At 36.9% G+C, this 25,129-nt stretch overlaps 1 protein-coding gene and 1 pseudogene across 2 annotated transcripts in view; one reads left to right on the forward strand and one right to left on the reverse strand.

The window, feature by feature from the left end:
- DACH1 (dachshund family transcription factor 1) overlaps positions 1-22,502 on the reverse strand; it is a 430,832-nt gene extending 408,330 nt beyond the window's left edge. The window contains exon 1 of one of the 2 annotated variants that reach the window (XM_050766573.1): positions 20,782-22,502. In XM_050766573.1, coding sequence (XP_050622530.1) covers positions 20,782-21,635 — 854 coding nt within the window. In that variant the 5' untranslated portion in view covers positions 21,636-22,502. The remainder of the gene's footprint in view (positions 1-20,781) is intronic. The other variant, XM_050766574.1, reaches the window with a different exon arrangement.
- On the forward strand, positions 534-869 carry LOC126940588 (60S ribosomal protein L35a-like; annotated as a pseudogene).
- Positions 22,503-25,129: the final 2,627 nt, after the last annotated feature.

A 25,129-nucleotide genomic window follows, 5' to 3' on the forward strand; every position in this document is an offset into this window, starting at 1 on the left:
AAACTTGCCGTAGTTACATATCAGTCTAAAAACTGGAAAGAAACTTTATTACAAACTGCCTACAGTAGTCTTTATTTACCATAAAATAATGTTTAAACCCCAATTATATGTCTGGTTAAATGGTTTTTAAGCTATTGAAAACAACCTATTTAAATGAATAGGGAATTATATACAAACCATAATCAAAATAGCTTACTCTGACAGTATTATGGAGATGGAATTGTGAAATAAGTATGGAGCGTGAACTCGAATTTGTCAAGAAAGGACTGGAATTATAATAGACAATAATCCAGTATCCTTATGTATTACCTTCTCCCCACTGAGGACCACTGATCTAAAGATATAAATAAGATTAATAAATTAACACTACAATTTTAAATTTTATCTTATAAGCAAATTATGACCTTATCTGTACTGTTTGTTGTGTGATAAGCGTCCCTATGATGATAACGAACTCGTCAACATTTTTCAGTCTTTTCCCGCCATCTTGGAGCCTACGGGGCCTACTGGGAACAGGACTTCTAAAAGAAAGTATGTCTGGAAGGCCGTGGTCGAAGGCCATGTTTTTGCTGGCTATAAGCGGAGTGGGTCTCCAGATCCAAAGGGAGCTCATTCTTCTCAAAATTGCAGGTGTTTATGCCCAAGAAGAAACTGAATTGTATTTGGGCAAGAGATGTGCTTAAGTACACAAAGCAAAGAACAGCACAGTGACTCCTGGCAGCAAACCAAACCAAACCAGAGTCATCTGAGGAAGATTCACTCAGGCGCACGGAAACAGTGGCATGGTTCATGCTAAATTCCAAAGCAATCTTCCTGCTAAGGCCATTGGACACAGAATCCATGTGATGCTGTACCCCTCAAAGATTTAGACTAACGAAAAGTAAATAAATCAAAGTCTATTTGTCAAATCCGCCGGGTGTGGTGCTTCACGCCTGTAATCCCAGCACTTTGGGAAGCTGAGGCCAGTGGATCACTTGAGGTCAGGAGTCCAGAGAGCAGCCTACCCAACATGGTGAAATCCTGTCTCTACTAAAATTAGAAAAATAAGCCCGTAGCGGTGACGCGCACCTGTAATCCCAGCTACTCAGGAGGCTGAGGCCCGAGAATCACTTGAAGCCAGGAGGTGGATGTGGCAGTGAGCCGAGATCGCGCCACTGCACTCAGCCTGAGTGACAGGGCCAGACTCTTCCATAGGTAGGTAGGTAGATGATTGATTGATTGATTGATTGATTGATTGATAGATAATAGCCTTTGGTTAAGTACTATTTGAATAGGACAATATAATAGGAAATAAAAGTTTCAGAATGAGATTTGTTGGGTTCTATTACCTCTACTTGTCAGGTACTAGCAGTGAAACCTTAAGCAAGTAAACTAACTGCTCTGATCTTTAGTGCCCTCATCTTTAAAAGTAATAGTTAGAACCTATTTCTGATAGCTGTCACTGGGAGAGAAGGTGACCACATACCTAAACACTTAATATGATCCCTATCAAATACTAAACACTAAAAATAGTAGCATGTAATTATCAAACTGCAAATACATATAGTCTTAGTTTTAGTCTGACCATTCAATTCAAATGTTTAGATACTTCAAAAATGATGCATTTGGTGACCTTTCATAACTAATCTGATAGACAAACCTTAATTAATAATAATAAAGGTAAAGATAAAACCCCAACACTATAAAATCATATGAGTATATACATACATGAAGTCTATACGTTTATGCTTAAACTACCATAAGCATATGGGAAGCATCCAGGAATTAGATATCTTATAATATACCTAAGAATTAGTGTTATGTATATTTTCATTTGTTTGTTTTTATTTCATATAAAAATCTAAAATATATGTATTTGCATTCCTATTTTAATTTCTTGGTCATAATCAAAATGCCCCAAATTATGAATTTCATAAGAACATTTGCAAGTAATTCGATAATATGCAAACAAAATTCTTATGAGTCTATTGCATTTATAATGAGTGCCTACTATGTGCTAGAAAGTATCTGAGGGTTTTAGCACAAATAGATACAAAACTATACACCACAATAATCCCAAGGAAGTAACTCTTAGTTACGAGAAACTGAATTCATTCAAGTTGTAAAGTCTACTTATGAATTTGAAAAATCGTGATATCATCTTCTACCAGCAAGTATATAACAGCATTTTAAAATTTTAACAGTGATCAAAAAATAGCTTACATTTTTTTATACATAAGTGAAAATGCAACAAAAGAAATCCACCTGAATTTCTCTTCCTGTGGTGAATTTTAGACATGAGATGCTTCTGTAGCCAAATGCCCTGGAGAAAATCAATTAGATCTGATTTTAACAACCTACTACATTTCACAATATAATAAGGGAGAAACAATGTGTATTAACATAAGACACTGCAATAAATAACTGACAAAGGAAGAACAATAGTATTCTGATATAGGTAATATTATATTATACTGATGAGTTCACAAAATATTGGACAGGCACCAAGTTTTTGTTAAATGGTTGAATGCCTATCTCAAATTTATTTTCAAAATGGGAGACTACAGAAAATAATCATTTAGGGGATCTCGAGATGCTTGGTCACATGTCTCAAAATCACTGTGTTCGGAGACACTTGTTACAGAATAATTATAAATTTTGTATTTAGTTTAAGAAAATTCTGGAGACTTAGCCATCCTAGAATGCTCTAGCCTACTTAAAAAGAAATCAAAGATTTGACAATACCCACTATAATCTTCTATAGAATCTCCTGTTTTCACAGAGAATTGCATGACAGTTACTATAGATATTGAAGCCATTATCCCCCCCAAAATGATATTTCTTTTACATATGCTATGACTATGTTTGTCTTATCTTTCTTCTCAAAAATTTAACCATGTTAATCTATCATTCAAATTTTCTTTGAAAGTTAAAATTAATAAAATTTTAATAAATGTTATATGTATATAAGGACCTTGTAATTTTTTAGAGTTCACAACTTCTTTTAAATTATTACAGTTTAATTGGTATTTCCTTAGAAAGAAAAGCAAATTGTGATAGCAAGAACAAAAATAGATTTTTCTTCATGCTTTGTAAGCTCTTCTGGTAAGAGAGTTTTAAAAATTCAGTTGAGAATTCTAAACAGGTAACAACTGTTTTTTTTTTTTTTTTTTTTTTTGTAAACACAGTCTCACTCTGTCACCCAGACTGGAGTGCGGTGGCATTATCACAGCTCACTGCAGAGCCTTGACCTCCCAGGCTCAAGCAATCCTCCTGTCTCAGCCTCCCAAGTAGCCTGGCTAATTAAAAAAAAATTTCTTTTGTACAGATGTCGGGGGGTCTCACTATGTTGCCAAGGATGGTCTGTAATCCCAAAATGCTGGGATTACAACTGGTCTGTAATCCCCAAATGCTGAGATTACAGGTGTGAGGTACCTCACCTGGCCCAGATGACAACTCTTGAAACACACCTTAAAATTTCTGCAGTACTTTCAGATAACTAATCGCATTCCTACCTTCACAACCTTTTGAAATCAGGAGAAAACTTATCAGCATTATGCCCACTTTATATTTGAGAATCTGGAGTTTCAGCTTGACTAATCCAACATCTCTCACCCAGGCAATTCACATACTTGGAACCTAAAATCAAGTTTCCTGACTCTTCTTATGACTCTACGGTGTCTATACATTAGTTAATCTAAAATCTAGAGGTATTGTGATAATAAAATACTTCCCTTGGATATTAATGACAATTTCTTTTGAAATAACATAATGATATTTTTGTGGGAAACACTTCCTAAAAATTATACTTGTTGCTAATGCTTTAAAAACTGAGTTTTTGTATATGTATTGATAATTAAATTTTCTTGCTACCTTAAGTAACAAGTGTGAACTGGAGGAGATGAGAATATTTCAATTGACAGTCACAACTATTTTACACACCGTCAGATCCGAAACATTCATTTCAACATTTGACAGCATATAACAATCTCAATACTGTGAACTCCTGTATAGTTTGCTATGGGCAAGAGACCTGCCCTTACACAAGCCTGTGGATCGATTGGTCTTGGTAGAATCTTATTTTAAGACTCTTTAGGCCGGGTGCAGTAGCTCACGCCTGTAATCCCAGCACTTTGGGAGGCCGAGACGGGCGGATCAGGAAGTCAGGAGATCGAGACCATCCTGACTAACACGGTGAAACCCCGTCTGTACTAAAAATACAAAAAATTAGCCGGGTGCGGTGGCGGGCGCCTTTAGTACCAGCTACACGGGAGGCTGAGGAGGGAGAATGGCCTGAACCCGGGAGGTGGAGCTTGCCGTGAGCCAAGATTGCGCCACTGCACTCCAGCCTGGGCGACACAGCGAGACTCCTCTCAAAAAAAAAAAAAAAAAAAAAAAAGACTCTGTAAAGCACTGATTTATGCACAATTGATCTGATCAGCCAGGCAGTCAATGTGATTTATTAGCTAAGATGGCCAAAACCCTTTGTTCTCCTTTTTCATGCAGTAGTAACTCACCTCATTAGAGGTGGAATCATTATAGGAAGCTACTGAGAAATAGAAGTTGAACCTGCTGGCCTGACTTCTTATTTCTCCCCCATCTATGGATCTACCAAATACTAATAGCTAGACACTAAGACCAGAGCTGCTGTGCACACATGCGGAAGCCACTGTACTAGAGACGGAGAAAGCAGATCAGAGGTTTCTAATATTCTTCCACTCTGAAACATTTCCAGGTATCAAACTCATTCATTTAGCTTCATGAGAAACTCATTCATTTAGTTTCTAGCAGATATTTTTTCTTTATTTAACTGCAGTAAGACAAATGACTTGTATTACTTTGTAATTATGGTGCCTAACTAAACATAAGACTAACAATGTGTATAACAAGAGTTGGCAACCTACAGTGTACATCCAGACATATGTACACACAAATGTATACATACGCTTACACTCCTAATGTTGCACAAGATCCAGTTGAACAGCCCAAACAGGTCCATCTGTAGACAAAATATACATTTGAATTTGCCAAGCACTTATATTTCCTATAATATGTTGGGGAAGGATCTATAGCTCTCATAGGTATACATCAGTACATTTGGTACAAATGTTCCTTCCTCTTGTTAAAGTTTATCTCCCAGCCAAGATACCCTAAGTCCCTACTGATTACTAGCTATCTCCTTAAAATTTGTTAACAAATAGTTAGAGAAGGAATGTAACAGAGTAATTTATGTTCATTTCATGAGATAACTCTACTTTAAAACAGAGTACTACTCAACACCTTTGGGCTCTTCCATGCAACCTTCCACTAGGAGTGCAAGGCCAGGAACCTTAATTCCAGTAGTCTAAGCTACGCATTTCCCTTTGACTTGATAGAAGATTCCTCCCTCCCAACAGTTATTTGGAGAGATGTGACCTGCTAATAGCTTCCTTCTATACCGTATCCGTCTCTAAAAGAATGAACACTTTGCCACTTCCCTGCCCATCCCCGATGCACAACAATAAAGTCAATAAGAGACTACTTAATATTCTACTATTAACAGTTTAAAAACCACACATGATTATTCAGTACAAAAATGTTGAGGAGAAATACATTAATTCACTATATACGTGCTATATAAATTGTGAAAAGTTTGGATTTAAAAATTCAGATTTACTTAAGCCCAGTTATATAATTTCTATACAAAAGTACATATGGCCACTGTCTTTGAGTTACTCTGACGAATGCTTTGGAATATGCTGAATGAATGCGCAACTTTTAAGCTGAACATTATTTCAATAACTTTAAAATGCAACAATGAACAAGACAATTTGTAAAATATGTGAATATTTTTATAACTCTTTCAGGAGGTACAATACAACCTATCCTTATTACCAAATAAGCAATGTCAAATGACAAAAGCTTTAGCTATTGTACTGGTTCAAAAGAAATGCAACGTGTGTGTGCACATTTGTGCTGTGATATGTACGTCCATGAGTATGCTTACAATCACATATTCAAGACCAGAAATCTTTACTGAAAGGATTACAGGTGAACATTTTTCAGTGTCAGAACATCAGTAAGAGGAAATATAATCTAAGATCTGAAGTTATTATTCTCATCAGACATTTGCTGTTGACCACATAAACTTTTTCTTTAACCTTCTTCTTAATAGAAACTAATCAAAGGCAAGTAGCTTCTCCTGATTTAGGTTTTTGTTTCAAAACTTTGGTTGGATTACTATTTTAATAATTACCTATTTACTGCTACAGTTAAAACTTCATGTTTAAATACATTTTATAGTTTACATTATAATTTACATTACAATTAGTATATTACATTATAACTAGTAAATAATGATGTTATTGGCCATTTTGATTTATTTATTATGTCCTATTCTTGAAATAAAACTTTGCCTATATTCTTAATGGCTTAAAAGAATAGTTTCTTTTCCTTTAGTTAATTGTATTTTCTTAGCAGCAGTTTTATAAATAGAATAAGACACTCTAGGGAGAATACTGAGCTGGTATATAGTGGCCTTCTTGTTGTTGAAATCATTCACCCTTTGGACTTGTGAACCACAAAGCCCCCAGAGCTCAGCAAATCCCAGCATAGCACATGCCAAGTCATGTCTTACTGCTTTCACGTAGTCCTCACATTCTAACCACCACCCCAATATCGCTAGATAGCTCAATACTGATGAGTATAGCAACAACTGAAATCATAGTCTATGGAATACAGTCCTGCCATCAAGCACATGTTGTTACTATATAAAGAATACAAATTCATCTGAAACTTGGGACTACTTGGGATGAATTTTTAGTTTGAGACCCCAAAGATTCTTAAAATTGTCTTGTGCATTTTGTTTAAAAATTGATATGTAGTCTAGTCATTCTCAGTGGGCTACTGCAGCCATTTAAACAGTGAGTGTACAATCTCTGCCTAGTTAAACTACACATTTACATGGCGAGAGTACCAATGAGTATGTTTCATCAAACATTCCTGGAAGCTGTCTGGCCAATAGGAGTGGTTTGAAACGGTTTTCTAATCACTGTTGAAATCACTGATAGTACTGTCTGTCCACACTATGACAGACAAAAGCTGAAATGTATTAAACATAGCAATCCATCATCCTGCAGATGGGAAGCAGGAGCCAGCCGAGTTCAGAGGCAGTGACTACCCGCTGCTTAACAAAGGCTGGAGTCCTGACAGTTCAGTCCCTTCCTTGCTCTTCGCGACCACCCCTCCATCTGAGATGAATGAGTGTAATCAATGAGGGAGAAAGCCTGCTGAGGATCTCAAATTCAAACATTGTTACATTTAAAGTGCTGCTTTTTTTTTTTTTTTTTCCTAATCAGAACTGTTGCTTAAACAGTGTTCTCCAACTACAAGAAGACAAGCATTTAAGTGAATGAATGAACAAATGAACTATAGATTCAAGAAGCATATCCTTAGAAAATACTGTCCTGGTATAACATTAAGTTTAGAGAACTAGCTTTGAAATAAAGCTATGATCCTAATTCAGAGGAAGTTTTTTTAAAAAGCCACCCAATTAAGGGTAAGTTTACATTGTTTGGAGCAAAGGAATAGTGATGTTCCCTTTGAATGACCAAGAGATTATTTTTAAATAAGCACCAAATACAAATAAAATGCTATTGGCTAAAGTTCAATTCGTTTTGCATACTTGTTTGTAATAAGGACATATGAGTCACAAAATAGCCAAAGGGAGGGAAAAAACCCTCAACTACTAACAGCACATTAACAAAGTATAGAAACGAAAGACACTTTTCTTTGGATTTCAGCCTTGTCATTTCCAATTTTCTGCTCCTTGGACATGCTTGTATTCAAATTCTGGAACATCTATTCAGCATATCAATCCTAATTAGACAATCTGGGTCTGGAAAGGATGAGAGCTGGGTCATTTGCATAATTTAATCATAAATACTCAGTGATACATATTTCCAAATGCATTTGTACAATTATCTTTTCATCCTTGGGGCAATGGTATTAATATGATTAGGCAATATTTCTGGAAAAAACAGATAAGTATGCACTCTTTTTAACTGCAGCTTAGGGCGATATGAAAAATTAATTAATTTCTGAAGAAAATCAATTTCTCTACGTGACCACATTAGACATTGCTAAACCAAGACTCAGAAACCTCTCTCAATCACTACATTTTATCAGGCTCTTCTAAATTCTGATTAGTATTTGAACAGTTCAATAGAAAAACTGGTAATGTATCAAAGAGCATCTTAAATTTTGAAGAGATCTTTCTGCCTACTTTCTTTTAGGGCACACCACTCTGCTTTACTTTAATGCATTGTTATTTAACCAGTCAATGAGAAGCCTGTGCTTTTGGTGTGAACTCATCTTGAGTGATCTTTTATTAATGTACATTAACCAATTTCAAGGACAACAGGATAAGGTTACTTTGGAAAGGCTTTCTCAAGAAATGGATTTATATTCATCTAAAATAATCCTAATGCACATGGCACTGTTTATTATTTAAAAATTAGATAAACCAAGTCCTCTTTAAAAGTACCATTTTCGTAAGAAAAACATTGTAATATACTTAGTGGAGCTCTAAGAACCCAGGTGGCTAATCTGATTTTTTAAAAAGAGATTCTGCTTTGTATGTTAATTAGTACAAAAGAAAGAAGTCACATTTGTGAGTTTAAATGCACTATTCTTTTCTTTTCAATCAAATGAAAAAGTAGAAATTACTGCATGCAAATATTCAATATTCATTTAATTTACATAAAGGTGCTTGAACAAATTTTTGATTCTAACAAGCTCATTTTTCATGCGTTTTGTCTTTCATCCTAATCTAGCATCTGTCATTCCTTTTTGAAGTTATTATCGGCCCAATTCCCTCTTGGACATGGTTGCTGGGTGACCGGTATCTTAGCACCCACTTTGACAGGAACAGATGTGAAACTGATCAAGAGATTTCCCAAGGGTACCTGAAATCACAAACAACTTTTGTGAAAAACAAACAGCATTCCTGTCATGGGCCCTTATTTAACCCACTATCCAAAAAAAAAAGAGCAAAAAGTTTACTCCAGATCAAATATGCCATTTTAATTTTATTTCCTAAGCTTGGAATAAAATACTGTAATTAAATACAATTGTATTATATTTCACAAATTTGAATTTAAGAGGTCTGTTCTAAATATCAATAGCTCAAAAATCCAGATTTTGGTCTGTTTTTGGCTAGATGTTTATAGGTAAATTTCATGGTAAAATGTTTCTATTTCATGCACAATTTCACTAGAGTTTCAAAAAAAATAAAGGTGGGTTATGATGATAATTTGGATGATAAGAGTATTCAAGAAGATGAAATTCAGTTTGGTGTCTAAAAGCTTCCTATTTTGAGTATTGTGTACAATTCTGTGCAGTAATAAGGATTACTCTACTTTCAGAGGATTGGCTACAAAATAAAACTTCCCCTCTCCTCTCATGCATTTTATAGCAAAAGTTTTTAATGTGTCTTTATTTCCAGTTCATGTGGTGTGTAACATCAATCATTATTGGAAAGAGAGCTAGAAAGTGCCTCTGAAAGACAAAAAAGGTCATAGAAACTTCATATCATCACCATTACAAAAGTCAGATTAGGTTGCCTTTTCTGAAATAGATTATTTCTAAGACCAGCATAATGATCTTATGATCTACCTACTTTCCTTCCTTCCATCACAGAAAGAGTAGAGTGCAGTAGCCATGTTAAATCACCATGAAACTAGTTGGGGTAAACTTTTAAATGAAATTAGGTATATAATTAAATATTGGTATTTTATAAATACGGCATCAAGTGATACTAGGAAACAGCCAAAGAACTGATATGATTTTTCATCTTCATTGAAATGGTAAGTATAAGGTCATGGCAGAAAAAATGTTAATTTACAGTGAAAATAAGTGTTTGTGGGTTTTCTTGACACTTAGCAGCCAACAGAAAAAGAATAAACAATGCATGTTTAAAACTCCAAAGAGTTTTTCCTAGATGATCATGACTTATGATAGTAAGGAAAGTGGTATACCTTCCATCGGCAATTTTAATATTTTTCCTCTATTCCAAGAATTGATTTAGTATAATTATTATTAGGGACTTTTATGTTTGGTTCTGATTGGGAAATAACCAATAACCACTTATCCAAAGGGTTTATTCAATGTCAAGTGAGAAAAAAGTAAAAAGTCTTTGGAATTACTTTTAATTTTTAATTTGAAAAGGAATTTGCTCACCTCAATTTCAAAACCCAATGATGGAATTATTTAAACATCATAATTGTAACAGCATATACATGTGTTGCCTTACCATCTATAAGATGTTTTTTGTGTATATAACATTGAGAACAAGTCATTCTATATGGAGAAGTAGGTCTTGATTCTATAATCTAATGGTAGTCATTTAATACTGTCAAACAAGTAGAGATGCTATGACCTTACCCATTTATATTAGTTATCCATTTGCACTTATATGACATAGCACAGTCCAGAAATTAAGCAAACTACTACACACCTAAATTCTTCTTTATTTGGAACAAACTGTTAACTTCAGTTGTCCAACTTAAGCCCATTTCACATAAGTAAAGTGAATCCAGCTAAAATAAAAATATCTTTTATGCATCCAGTTTATCAGTGACCACCTTCATTTATTATTAGTAGTAGCAAAAGCAGCATTCTGGAAACCCTGTCAGATGGTCCAACTAAAAGCAAAATTAGGTACATAAGCATTTAAAATGTGACTGTAAGAAAAATTAAATATATTCCTAGAAAAATCCTTATTTGGAAATGTTATAACTAGGAAAATGTCCTGAAAAAGTTTCTTCTCCTACTTGGACTGACTCATTAGTAAAAAGAAATTGATTAAAAAGTACAAAATAATTGTTTATATATCTAATTAAATTTCTGTTTAAACTCCTTAAATCTAGAATGTATACATAAAAGGAAGAATTTTGCTTTAAAAAGTAACATTTTAATAGCATGAGAAAACTTAAATAGCTGCAAAATTTTGATGGCACTTTGGCTGAACTGTGAAGTATCACTGATGAATAATATTTTTTTAATTTCCTAAGAATATCAAGGTACTAAATATGGTAGCCAAACAGGTGTTAACAGAAAGAAAAATCAAATTTGACCCAGAAGGCTCCAATATTAAGGTTTGAATTGAGATCAGTTCATTCCTTTCCCATGGGGTAACTTGTATAAATGTAATTCTATAGTTTCATAAAAGCAGGTCAACTTTCTGTCCCTGGGGATCTTTTGGCAATTTGAAGCATGGAAGCACTGTTCCTGGCTACAAGTTCAAATCTGCATGTACCATACTGTCAACAGTGTGTAAGAAAACAATCAGTGAACTGCAGACATATATTCATCTTTGATTACAGTATAAACTTATCAGAGCATTCTTAGAGGGTAAGAATAAAGGCGTCAGAAATGACAATCATAAAATATTTTGAAACTATTTTACTTACTTATACTTTTTCATACCAGAAGATGCAAAAAGTAATGTGAAATATTTGTATTTATGTAAATATCTAAATGCAAAGATGAACTTTTTACCAAATACTGTGTACAAGGTTTTATATTTTTACAAAGTTTTTTTTAATTCCATAAGCTTTAGATGAAGCAGAAACTTTTAAGTCATCACTGTTTTATAAGCATCTTTCTACATTGCAAAAAATGTATGCATGCTTGCACTCTTACCGATGACGTAATGACTTGACATATGCCATGGAATTATTGAGAAAGTAATTTATTTCAATTTAACTGGATCTTTACTAGGTGTTTTCAAAGACAATTACAGTCCACTGCAAGAAGTGGTAATACACATCTCCTTATGTAGACCTGCAGATTAACCCACTGACCTCATTCCTAACTCATTTCATTGATGGCAAAGCTTTTAGAAGAGTCTCTTTTCCTTTATGTTATGAAATTGTTTTCCTATCATTTATTCACTGATTCTAAAGGATATGCTTGCTCTAAGTGCAAGAAGCAATGAAATAAACCAATAAAAGAAATAGACCAAGGGCATCAAGCACATTTAGTGTCATTTAATAATGTACAGATTCTAATAATCATTTAATATCTAATTTATACAAATAAAATAATTATTATACATATATTTTTAAACAGATAATTTAAAGTACATTATCATAAAAAAGGTTTAGGAAAATTAAGCTACGTTTTTAATCACTGCCCTAATAACCATATAGCCTTAAATATTAAATATTTAAAATATTTAAGTATAAACTACTTCTTTAACTCTAAAATTAATTCTATTTTTTCTGTTGTAATTCAGTAAAATAGGAACTGTTTTTTCATGTATTGTTTCATGTTTTTATGAATTACAAAAAGGTAAAATTAAAGCCAACTGTAATTTCCTAAGTTATTTGTCCTGTGGCCTTATATCCTACAGGTGTGTATGTATGTTTGCATGTGTCTGTGTGAATGTATTCCTACACAACATATATACATGTATGTAAAGGCTTTTCTACCAAATGTATGACAATTATTTAAAGCATAATTATAGAGTACAAATGAGCTAATGCTAATACATATAAAAAAATCCACCACAGGATTCTCTAAATTACTGATAAAAATTTTACACTTGTTGCACACACAAGAACATCCATCCTCATATAAAATGTGTGATAGGTAATATGAAAAATGAAAGTGTTCCAGTTTATTCTTTTAAAATCAAAAGGCACTATTTAACTGTAAGTTAATAGTTAAATAACTGTAAGTGCCTAACTCAAGAAGATAATATCATTTTGAAGAATCAAGTTAAATAAAAATCCTAAATTTGAAACATAAAATGGAAAGTAATACTGTTGAATGCATCAGTATATTTTAGCAGAACTATGATGGGTTCAAAGATTTGGTATAACTTAAGTGATTTACTTTGTTCATATATAAACAATATGTTTTTAAAATATAACACTATGAATATAACAGCCCATTTACTCTTGCTATTAATAAAATATCAGGATACAGTTTCAGATTTTAACAAAATACTCCATCTGCCTGATAAGTGAATGTAATACAGTATTTCTTAGTTAATATATTCTAGAGATTTATTTTCATTGCCTTTACTTAAGAAATGACCAGTGTCCCTTAAATGGAATTAGTAAGTATTTACTGCAAATGCTTCTATATGCTTCCATAAAATATCTCCCTTTCAACTAGCACACTTTCTTTCTTAAGATATATTTTGTTTGCCCTAGAAGAAAAATAAGGTTATTTTTTTCCTGTTGTAACTGGAAAGGCAATCTAATTATTTAGAAACATTCGATACCATACAAATTCAAAGATCATTTAACACTGTGACTTTTTAATACTTCATGTTTACCACTCATATACCACTCATATACCATTCATATATGCTAAGGAAAAAAAAACATTTCTCAATTATTCAATGTTACCAATCAACATCAACCAATATACTATGTGGCTTATTGCAGTATTTGCTTCATGAAAATCATGCTTTAAAAGTATATCCATATTTTTTTTTTGTCAAAGATATAGGCTATTTTCAAAATCCACTGCAGGATTCTTAAAGATCTACTTACAGACACATCAAAGTATATTTATTTATATTTTTCAAATCATAGAAAATATAATCACCACGTTGTACAAATTTTTCTCCCTATCTAACTGAAATTTTGTAACCTTAGACCAACAGCTCTCCAGCCCCTGGTAACCACCATTCTACTCTCTGGATCTATGAGTTCAACTTTTTAAAATTCCACATGTAAGTGATATCATGCAGTATTTGTCTTTCTGTGCCTGGCTTATTTCACTTTGACTTCCTGCTAGAAAAATGTAATGTATTCCAGGTATTGTATTCAACCTATATAATACATTGTTATAGATGCTTCAGTTAAGTACTCTCTCTCTCTGTCTCTCTGTCTCTCTCTCTCTCTCTCTCTCTCTGTGTGTGTCTCTCTCAGTATCAATCACCATTCTCTAAAACTTTTTAAATAAGTAACTGGCTATTCAGTGTGTTGCTGTGCTTGTAGTTTACGACACTTCAATATACTTATAACAACAAAAAAAGACCAATTAAACAATGACATAGTGAGATTTCCAGTTTAATGAGTTGTCTTTGACAACTTCCAATCAAGTCACATACATTTAAATGTGCAGAAGAATCCCAGCTTGAAATCCTGGATCGATTCCAAGCCAATTTGGATCAGAAAGCAAAAGGACCACACCTTTTAAACAATGCAGTCATTGGCAAATGTAGTGTTCAATTTAGAAAGAATGAAAGATGATTTTTTTTTAATGGGTGAATTTGAATGCTTTTCTCTTATAAAGGAAATCTATGTCCAAATAAACCAATACATTTTAAATGCATTTGGTTCAAGGTCCTTGACTTTGGGTCAAGCGGTGATTTGGGTCATTATACATGATGTGACATATATTTTTAAATTGGACATTTATCTGCTATTCATTAAACTAATTTTAATTGTATCATTAATTTGAAAAATAATGACCTTTTTATTGATTGTCTAATAACTAATTTATAGTGGATTGAAAATTCTTTTCATTGTCATTTGTACATTTGTATATAAAGATAATTATTAGCTGCCTAAAACTAGCAACACTGGATACACTCTTAACAAATTCTCAGAAGCCGCCCTAAAAAAAATAGATATAACAAATAAAGTAATCCATCAGTTAATCTAATAATAACTAATTAGTGGGCCAAATATAAATATCTTATCCTTGGTATTCTTGTTTTCCAAAGCAATAATTTGGTAAACTAACATACTATCCTAATGAAGTCATTCCTGTATGTGACATTTGCTAAAAAGCAAATATCAGCAAATAAAAGTTAGTTATGAGACAGCCACAATAGCAAAAATTACTTTTTACTAGAAATATTTTTGGCAAATTGAAAAGACGGAAACAAGAAATTTGAACAAAATGTTTGCACATAGCCTTGCTATGCCTGAGATGTACATTATCTGTGCAGATCAGAGCCTTTGCTATTACACTTATCTGAGCTCCATTAGGTGGGCTTTTAATTCATAGTTTTCTTCATTAAAAATTTAATTATTGAACATAACAAACATAATAGAGAAGGGTCTCCTTAATGCAGTCCCAAAGCCTGAAAATATAATTGTATTCTTAGCTAGAATATTCAAACTACATATACTATATACATCTATTAATATACTACATGTAATATGTAGTATTTAGACACATGTGTGTACACACACACACACACGCACGCACGCACATATACATCTCTCAAACTGACCAATCACAATGCATTACCTCAGTAAGAAAATAGCACATGCTGACATATGCTAAGGTCATTCTATTTTTATAACAATTCAAACATAAAATGATAAAACTTTATCTTAATTACATTTTTAAATACCCAAGCCAATAATATCAATTTTTACATTTCCTGTTATTCTAAAGATATATAACGTGATGTGACTTTTTGTTGTTGTTTTTGGTGAACAAGCTGAAAAGGAAATACTTGAAAGATAATTTCAAACAAAGTTTAACTTTTTAAAAGAACCAAGTAACAAAACCCTTAAAATAAAAATGTTTAATGAAATCTAGATGACTCACCTGTACCTATTTAGAAGGCATAGTTCAAACTAATTTCTTCAGACAAGGATTCAAAGGGAGACAGTTTACAACCTGTGAGAGTTTAATTTCCTATTATATTTTGCAATAGTTGTTTTCTATGTTGCTAATACAATGCAATCTAAATGACTATGTTACTTGACTGACAAAAGCAATTGTATGAAGCAATTTAGTAAAATAACTTGGAAAGATAAAATAATACTAATTGATAGTTAAAACACAAATTGTTCTTAAAATAACAACTATTTGGTTGCACATTAAGCTAATTTACAACTGCTACTTATATTCTAAAAACAAAACATCAAATGAGAAACAATAAAGCATATTATGTTTTCATATGCTGTTGAATCACACGTAGTAAATCGCCAAAGACAAGAGTGATTTATGCTCAAATCCTGCCAAGACTTTAGTCAATATAGGGTGTCATATCTCAGGGAGTTGGGGGATGTAGTGAGGCAAAAAGAGGGTGGCTAATATTTGTCCAAGTAATTGACATGAAATTTGAGTGAAATTTAGTAGAATAATCCAAAAAAAAAAGCAGATTTGGACTAAAAAAATGAAGATTTTAAAATCATGTGTCAAATGTGAATACCAGAATTTTTCTGGAGGAAAAAACCCTGTCGTGTAGTTTATTTTATATAATGTTTGAAGCTTCACAAAACAAAATATTATATGTGCAAATCAAATTTCTTACATCAGAGCATTAAATGTGGAGTTCAGAAAGTAAAGTATCATCATAACCATGTTCACTTTTAACAAAAATAACTACGATGTTATGAGAGACTAACTCCCAGAAAAACAACAGGTTTGAAAGAGATTATCCAAATAACTCAACAACTTATATCCTGCAGTATAATTTGATTTAACAAGGTAAATTCTAGGTTAGAATATTCTTATATTTTATTCATATACTAGTTATTAAAGTGTAATTTGCTAACACTTTTAAAGCATACAGAAATAAGTTGTGGGACCAAGCAAACTTTCATATTTAAGCTTTAGTCTTCTAATTATGCCCTATTCTTTTGAAATGATATAAAATGAGACATTAGGCGTTATTGGAAGCACTAATCTACTGCAATACAAAAACTTCAAAAGCAGTGTCTCTTCATTTGAAGCAATTCTTTTAATTTCTCTGTGCCAAGTATTGTAATTATCTGTTAGAAGTGAATCTATATTTGTGTTAAACTTTCTATATCAATGCATAAGTCTGTGTCACTGAAAAGCAGGCAACAGGGCAAATGTTAAATAAATATAGACTGGTTCGATTTGCCATCTTTATTAAAACTCTAACCAAAAAAAAAATAGAGTCAAGAATTGGAAAATATTTTGTACTTCTTACACTACAATTTCATTCATATATTACTAAGGAAACATAAAATTCTTTCAATATTTTGTCCATGGATGGTATTTTAAGACAAAAGAATTCTGTTTGTGAATATACATATGCACCTATAAAATATATAAGAATAACTGGAATCTACTTAAGTTAAATACTCCTCAAATCTAGGGTTACTTAGAACCTACATCACAATCTTGTTTGAAAGATCCTGAGACAAAATTATCTTCAATAATAAAAGAAATGAATATTTTAGATAACATAATAAAACAGGGTCGCTTTTTTAAAACCTGGATTCATGGAAAATTGAATCCTAACCCAAATCTACAAAAAGGGAACTGACTCATACAAACAGAGATTTGACCGTGTACATAATTACTTTTCTTTTTTTGTTGTTGTTATTTAATGGTAAGCAGTTAATTAACTGACCTCTGTTGCAACAGCCAAGTTCATGCAACTAATGTTTAGTTTTAAAATAATAATTGGAGGAAGCTGATCAAGGACAGACTTTGCCCTTTGACAACTTTTAAATATATTTCCTTAGGTTTCTTTCATGTTTTGAGACCTTTATTTTTTAGCTTTACTGTCTAGCAGGTGATCGTCTCTTTTTCATCTCCTTGTGGTAATGACAGATGGCTTCAACATTTATTCTAGTTTTCATAGATAGCATACTAATGCAATAGCCCCAAGCAAATTAAATCCACTCTAAGGTTTGCTACTAACTTACTGAGAAACTTTGAGCAAGTTTATGAACCTTACTTTTCTGTAACATCATTTTGGTTCCTCAAAATCCCTGGTATTATTATTCCATGCTATTAAGAGAGAGAGATAGATTCTGTAAAAAGCTGAGAGTGCTAAGATTTGATGTTTCTCATTTTATATAAATTATAACATGTACATGTATAAATTATATACACACATATATGGGTGTATATATAGTACTTTTATATAGTTTCCCTTCTTGCTCAGCTTCTCTTATACTCTACATAAATTACTCCCTTAGCCTGTCAAGTAGCTAGAGGAAAAAGAAACCAAAGTGAAATAAATCAATACATCTAGGTGAATAAATAAGGTTCTTCATAGCAAAGATATAAACTGGACTTGAATGAAAAAGTAATCAAAATTTTATAAATGCAAGATGCAAAACATTTCAAAGCTTTCAAAGGTAAGAAATAAGACAATAATGCTTATTATAATCATTAAAAATAATAATATAAGGTAAACAGTATATTTGGTGAAAGAGAGTTCCATTACAAGTTCTCAATTTCTTCAATCAGTGGCAGAGTTAGGAAAATCAAGGTAAGTATTTGCAACTAAACACCTTCTCAAGTTAATTACTACAATATTGCATGTATTTAAGTTAGAGTAAGCTTTTTTTAGTTGACATATGATCAAATTCAATACTAAATAAACAAACTTACTGCCTTTAACTTAAAAATAACCTGAAATAGGGTTTTAGAGCAACACATGTAATTGCAAATTATTAAGGCCAGGTGATTGAAACATAATTACAGTACTGATGAGATATTTGTGAAGAGATAAACAGTTCCACTGTATTTGACTTATCTTGGCTCTGCAAGTTTAAACTCCAGATCTGTTGTTAACCTCAGGAGGAAAAAAAACTTGAAAAAAAAATTTAGTTAATAACTTTAAGAATATTCTCCAACCACATGGTGAGGACTTAAAATCTAGGCAAAAAATCAGGGAATAAATCAAGTTTAACACTGATTATAACACTTATTATAATGCAGTCACTGAAGGAAGTTTTCTCCAGCAATTTTGTGTGTTTACGTATGTGTATGTGAAATGGACTTTAATTATCTAGTATCTAGTGTGTTGTAAGAAACACATAAAGAGGATTCCGAGGAGAGTAGATGTTTGATTACTAAGGAGAAAAAAAAACAGTAGCGATTCACCAATTTACTGGATAGGCAGACAATTTTATAACTATCATATCTGAACTAGCTTCAAATTTCACCTAGCTTTCTTCGCAACTCCAGGACAATTTTTCTGACCTGATTCAAATAGATTTGGGGCAAATATTTTATATTCTGCACGACCAAGAGCTCCAATTATCTGAGTAAATGACATTTAGTGATCTTGCTTCCGCAACCCCCACTACCCCCCATCTTTACTGCCACCTGTCCATACATTTGGGCGCGCGCGCATACACACACACACACACACACACACACAGCATTTACCCCCAAATAGTCGAAGGTTCAAAGCCCAAACACACCCATGTCCCATGGAACGAAGGGTACCTAAACACGGAAAAGAATTTCTGGCTAGGTCAGGATAGGACATTTGCTGGACTGGAATTCGAATCTTTTTCTTTTCTCAGCCTTCTCGGGCACAAGGCGAGAAGTCTTTCTCCATGGAAAAAGAGCTAGCGCTTTTTCAACACAATTTCCTTCTGGTCTCCTTATTACACTTCCTTTCCACCTAAGTTTCCCTGTCTCTGCGGGGGCACACACCAACTCCGCTCCTTCTCTCAATCTTCAAACTTATTTGGAGGGCACCGAAGTTTCCGCGCAAATTTTGCGCGCAGTTCCCACGTGCCCGCTTCAGGTCTTCAACTTTCCCTATTCTCTTTCTCCCGGAATCCCACTCTGAACTTTTGCCTCTGCACTTCCTTGCAGCGAACCGTGGGGACAAAGCGGAGCTGTGAAAGGGGGTGGAATGATCATCTCTAACCCGAAACTGACAAGTTGCCCCACTCCCGCCCCCTCTCGGTAGATCCTCCCCCACTGAGCGTTCATTAGCATAAAACTGGTCCGGCTGGGGACCGGTCCCGCCGCCTCCTCCGTGCGCGCGCTCTGCTGGGCTGGGGAAGCCAAGGAACAGAGTATCAGGCCCGCTGAGCATTCCAGTGCAAAGTGTGCACCTGCTCGCTGCTTAAGCTACTAACCTTTAAGAAAAGAGAAAGAAAGAAAGAAAACACACTTTGGAGAGAAAGAGACAGAGAGAGAGACAGAGAGAGAGCGCGCTTCGTGGCTTTCCTTCCTAATCTCTCCAGTTCAGCTTCCATTGAGTCTCGGGCACTCGGTCACCTCCCCCTACCGAAGAAAACCTGCTGGTTGCCCTCGCATCTGCCCCGGGGGCACCGCACCCCTTTATTTCCTTTGCACACGCACTCACTCACACGCGGACACACGCACACATGCGCGAACACACAGACCCCTCCCCTCGACGGGCTTCCCCTCCGGGCTTCGGAGCTCAGCTCCCCGGAGCTCATCCCCCGGGATGGCCCCGGTCTCTCAGCCTCGCGGGTCATTTCCCTCCCGACCTCAAAGTGCCCTCCTTGGGTGCTGGCCCGCTCCCTCGCCTTTCCCAGCGGGCCCCTCACCCGGAGCGCGTCTCCCCGCTCCCCGAGCCCTGCGGAGCAGGTCACGACCTCTCCCCGCCCCTGGGACGGCGCTCGGCGCCACAGATCAGCCCTGTCGGTGCTGGGAAGCGGGCGGTGGAACCCAGGTCCTAGGGAGCGCACGAACGCGGACGGCAGCGCTGAGAGGGGTCTCCAGGCGCCCGCGCGCCCGGGGCAGGGGGCTATGGCTCCAGGAAAGACGCCTTCCTCCTCCGGCTCGTCCCCTCCGCCCCGAGGCTCGGCTTTTCCCGCGTCCCACAGCAGCCCATCCCCGGGACCCACTGGGCAAGGGGCGGACCGGGCCGAAGAGCGAGGTCTGGGCAGGGTGAGGTGCCAGCTTCTCAGGGGTCGGGCGCGGCTGGCGAACCCCGAGCAGGAGAGGAGAGGGCCGCGCTCGCCGGGGCGCGCGGCTCGCGGGCGCGCAGAGCGAGCGGCGCCGGGAAGGGAGCGAGGGCAGGGCGAGCAGGCAGGTGGGAAGGGGCCCGGGTGGCGGGGGCTATCCCCCGCGACTCACCTTGCGTTGGTGCAGTCATTATAGAGGGTCTCGAAGTCCTTCCTGGAGATGAGTTTGCAGCGGTTCACTCCTGGCTGAATGGCGCCCAGTCCCCTCAGGATGCGAACCTGTTCCACATTGCACACCACCGGCGTGATCTCCAGCCGCTTCAGCTTGGTGTAGACCGTGTGCAAGCCCCCCACCAAGTGCTTCAGGAACAGGTCGAAAGCCTGGGGCAGGCAGATCAGCTCGCAGCCCTCCACCGTGAAGGAAGCCACTTTGGCCCCCCTCAGATCCACCATTTTGCACTCATTATTCTGGGGGGTGTTTTCCACTGGGGACGGGGTTGAGTACACGGGTTTCCCGGGGAGGGGGCCGCAGCTGCTGCTGCTACTGCTGCTGCTGCTACTGCTGCTGCTGCTGCTGCTGCTGCTACTGCTGCTGCTGCTGCTGCCGGTGTTCGCGTTGATGGGGGTGCTGGAGGCGACGCCGCCGCCAGCGCTGATGCCGCCGCCGCCGCCGCCGCCGCCGCTGCCGTTGCTCGCGGCCGCCAGGCTGGGGTTGCAGTTGCTGCCACCGCCGCCGCCGCCACCGCCGCCTCCGTTGCCACCGCTGCCGCCGCCGCCTCCGCTGCCGCCGCCGCCGCCGCCGCCGCCGCCGGTGGAGGTGACTGTGGCCGCCGCCGCCGCCGAAGCAATGGGCTCCGGGCGGAACAGAGTTGGCCCAGAGGACGCCGGGGGTCCGATGGAAGGAGCCGGAGACGAAGTCGCCGAGGAGGTGGAGGTGGTGGTGCCAGAGGAGGAAGCAGACGTGGAGATTGGGGGTTGAGGGGGGACCAGCTGGGTCGGAGGGATCAAAGCCGCCGGCACTGCCATGGTCACATATAAGGGGAAACAGACGGAGGAGAAGCGAGGGGAAAAGTTGCCACACACCCCCGGGAGGGGAAGGGGAAAAAAGGGGGGAGAAGGAGCGAGGGGGGCAACAACAACAACTCCAGGAGAGAACGAGAAGGAGAAAGGGAGAGAAGGGGGAGAAAAGGAGGTGAAGGTAATAAAGAGAGAGCGCAGGAGGGGCGAGCACGAGAGGCGCTCTGGAGAGAAACGCACAAAAGTGTCCCGCAAGTCGAAATGCGAGTCCTCTCCGGGGGCTGGGATCGAGGGCTGGTTTGGGGGGGAAAGGGGGGAGGGTCGGCTGTTGTTGTGTGGGTCCCGGTCTAGCACAAAGTTAAGGATGAAGGTGAAAAGGAGGAGGTTTGAAGGACTTGGGCTCTCCCTGGCAAGTACATTGATCAAAGATTGAGAGGGGAATGACAGAGAGAAAATGAGCTGAAAAGTGCAGGCTGCCGGCTGGACGAGTTGTTGTTGTCACACGGTGCAGAGGGGAGGAGCTCCGGAAACTTGAAATACCCTTTGAAGCCGCAAAAACCTCACTCACTAGTATTAACCCAAATTATCCAACCAGGAACTCGGAGCAGAGACTCCGAGAGCGCGAGACACTGGAAAGGGAGCGTGCGAGGAAAGGAGGAGGGGAGGGGGAGGATACGGAAAGAAACTGTGGGAGGGACGGAGAGGAAAAGCCAGGGACACAGAAGTGGCGATCGGAAAAGAAGAGGGAGATCATCTACTTCTCATCTACTACTACCGTTAGATTGCATGTCTCACATTCCATTTCGTTCGCGGCGACTGGTAATTTTTTCCAAAGCTTCTTAACAATCGCCCGCCAACTTAAACAGGAGCCAGAGCGCTCCGAGCTCTCCTTCAAGGATTTAGGATCCATCTCCACGCGTTTTGGCAATGAGCTAGAAATGAAAACACAGCCCCCACTTCATAATTGTTCAGAAATTATTTTGAGGAAAATTCACATGTAAGCAAAGCGTAACGTTCTTTTGCATATGATTGTTTTATTTCTCTACTAAATTATTTATATAAAGATAGTGAAAAATTCCAGGACAGTTTTCAAGTGGTGAGAAGAAAGTCAGTCCGAAATCGCTTAAGAATAATGGAAAGCTCGGTATTCAATTCCATATTTCCTAATAGGTTGTGGAAAGAAATGCTTGACTTGATGTGGATGATTTAGAATAACTTCACTGTCGCCCCAAAAGCCAGTCAGAAATACCTGTTAAACCTAGAGATACCAAGGAGATAAGGCATCCTTGAAGATTTAGAAAGTGGAAAAAGGCTTTTCTTACCCAAAACTCTGTAATTAAATCACCTGTCTTACATAGTAACCAACTATCCTCATGTCCTTTAAGACCCAAGGCCAGCTGCTAATGTGTTTTTTGGACAACACAATAGTTATTTTTTTTTTTTCATGTTTGAAAAGTGCTGCTGTAGTTTTGGAAAGTCCTTTTCAATTTGTCAGTAAATATATGTTTTGTAAATAATGAGAAGAACAAAAACAAAGCTCACTAGTTGACTTGTAAAGACGAGTAGCTGTGCTTAAAACAACATGAGGCTGAGTTTAGACTGGACTCTCTTCTCCTTTCCTTCCTCTTTCCTTTTCTTCTTTTTTCTAACTTGTTGCATTGAGATATTTATTCAAGGATTTTTGACTAACATATGATTTGAAAATGGGTCAAATCTATTTGCTACTCATATCTCCAAGTATCTTCAATTAGTTAGCCTTTGAACCGGTCTACACATGTTCATTAAGTTTATAAGATATGAAGCGATGCTTTAGTATTTGGCAGATTTTAAAATAAACTATTAGTAGTAGGTTCACAGTGTTGGGAAATTTTATAATACAATTTTCACCATTCTGGTGTTGAAATGATCTCATTTCTCTTTATCATTTTAAGCCTTTGAACTCTGTGAATCGTAATGTCAAAAAGTGCAAGAACTGTCTACCGAGAAATAGAAATATGACACTATAGACTAATTAGTGTATGATTTTACTAAACTTTTTGGGGCATAGCAGTTAAATCAGGAGGCTTTCCTGGGAGATGAGAATTCAGAAAATCGATTGTTGCAGAAAAGTCCATGAACTGCCGCAAGGACAACTAAAGTTTACACAGTTGTTTGGCCTGGTTAACCAATGCATTGTAATACATTCAGAAATATTTTTTATTAATGTTTTAGTCTTCAAATTTGTTATCAGTTAAAAGTAGGAATTCAATATATATCGCATTTATCAAAACACTTCCTTAAGTGTTTTTGCATGTTTTAGAAAATATTACTTTTTTAAGACATGCCAAATTACTATGTTAATGAGGGGAGGGGAGGAAGAAAGTATTAAGCCCTGAAAAGCTAATTTTATTTTGGAATTCTATGCCTAACTTTAATAAATTTTGATATGGTTTTAAAAGACTAAACTATAGTTACATTAAGTTCTAGACCCACAAATGGAAAAATGGGAATTAAATGTCAAGCATCTGCCATTACCATTCTCATTTTTTACATTTCCTTAAACTATCACTCACCCAATACCTGCCACATTCAGAAGCTACAGACAGGAAGTAATGATAGCAGTCCAAGCCATAATCCCACCTTGCTTCGAAGCAAACTCCAAATTTTCTACTGTAGGGAAACCTTTGCCTTCGAGCACGTGCTCCACTCAGAAGCAGGGCTTAGAGACATTTGCCCCAACCTGAATGAGAGCTCTCGAGACTTCCTTCCCCTGACCTCAGGTCCCCTTCGATCAAACAATAGGATTAGAAAAGACATATAGCACAAATTAAAATATGTAGGAAATAAAAACCTTGACAATTTTGAAGGTTTTATCTTTTTTCTTTCCTTTTCTTTTTCTTTTTCTTTCTTTCTTTTTGAGCAATGTTGCCAATGAATAAGGCAAACAGTTATTTAACAACAGCAGATAAATCAACTTAGAGATTTTGAATTCTCACTCCATTGCATATTTAGCTTTCAGAGCTTTTGTCTTGCTTGTTTATTGTTTTACATCTCCGCTTGTTTCAGGTCCTTTCCCTCCATCTCATCTTCCCCAACCTTCACTCAATTTGCATAAGCAAAACTCAAAGTACTGTAACTGATATTAGAAAATTCTCCCTGTGTGTTGTGAAGATGTATTGTGCTGAAATCAATAAGACTGTTTAAAATTCAAAGACCTGCAAATCGTTCTGTTTGTCCTTTGATAGGGCCTGTGCTGATTAAAATGCTACCAAGAAAGCTTAATTGCTGCACTAATTAAGAAGTCTTTAATTTCTTTCCTAGGATATCGTTTGAAGCTTAGCTTGTACTAGTTCAGGGAAGGTATTTTCTTCCCTCCCTCTACCCCCTTCTGGCCCCTCCCCTCCCTTTCCCCGTCCTCCCTTCCCCCCCAACCCCCGCCTGACAAGGAGATCCCTACGAATGGGAACTAACCGAGAGAGTGGTCTCAGGTCTTGCTATTTATTAGTTAACAAAAATCGGCACAG

The sequence above is a fragment of the Macaca thibetana genome, chromosome 17 (genome assembly GCF_024542745.1).
Source record: "Macaca thibetana thibetana isolate TM-01 chromosome 17, ASM2454274v1, whole genome shotgun sequence".
NCBI classification, from domain to species: domain Eukaryota; kingdom Metazoa; phylum Chordata; class Mammalia; order Primates; family Cercopithecidae; genus Macaca; species Macaca thibetana.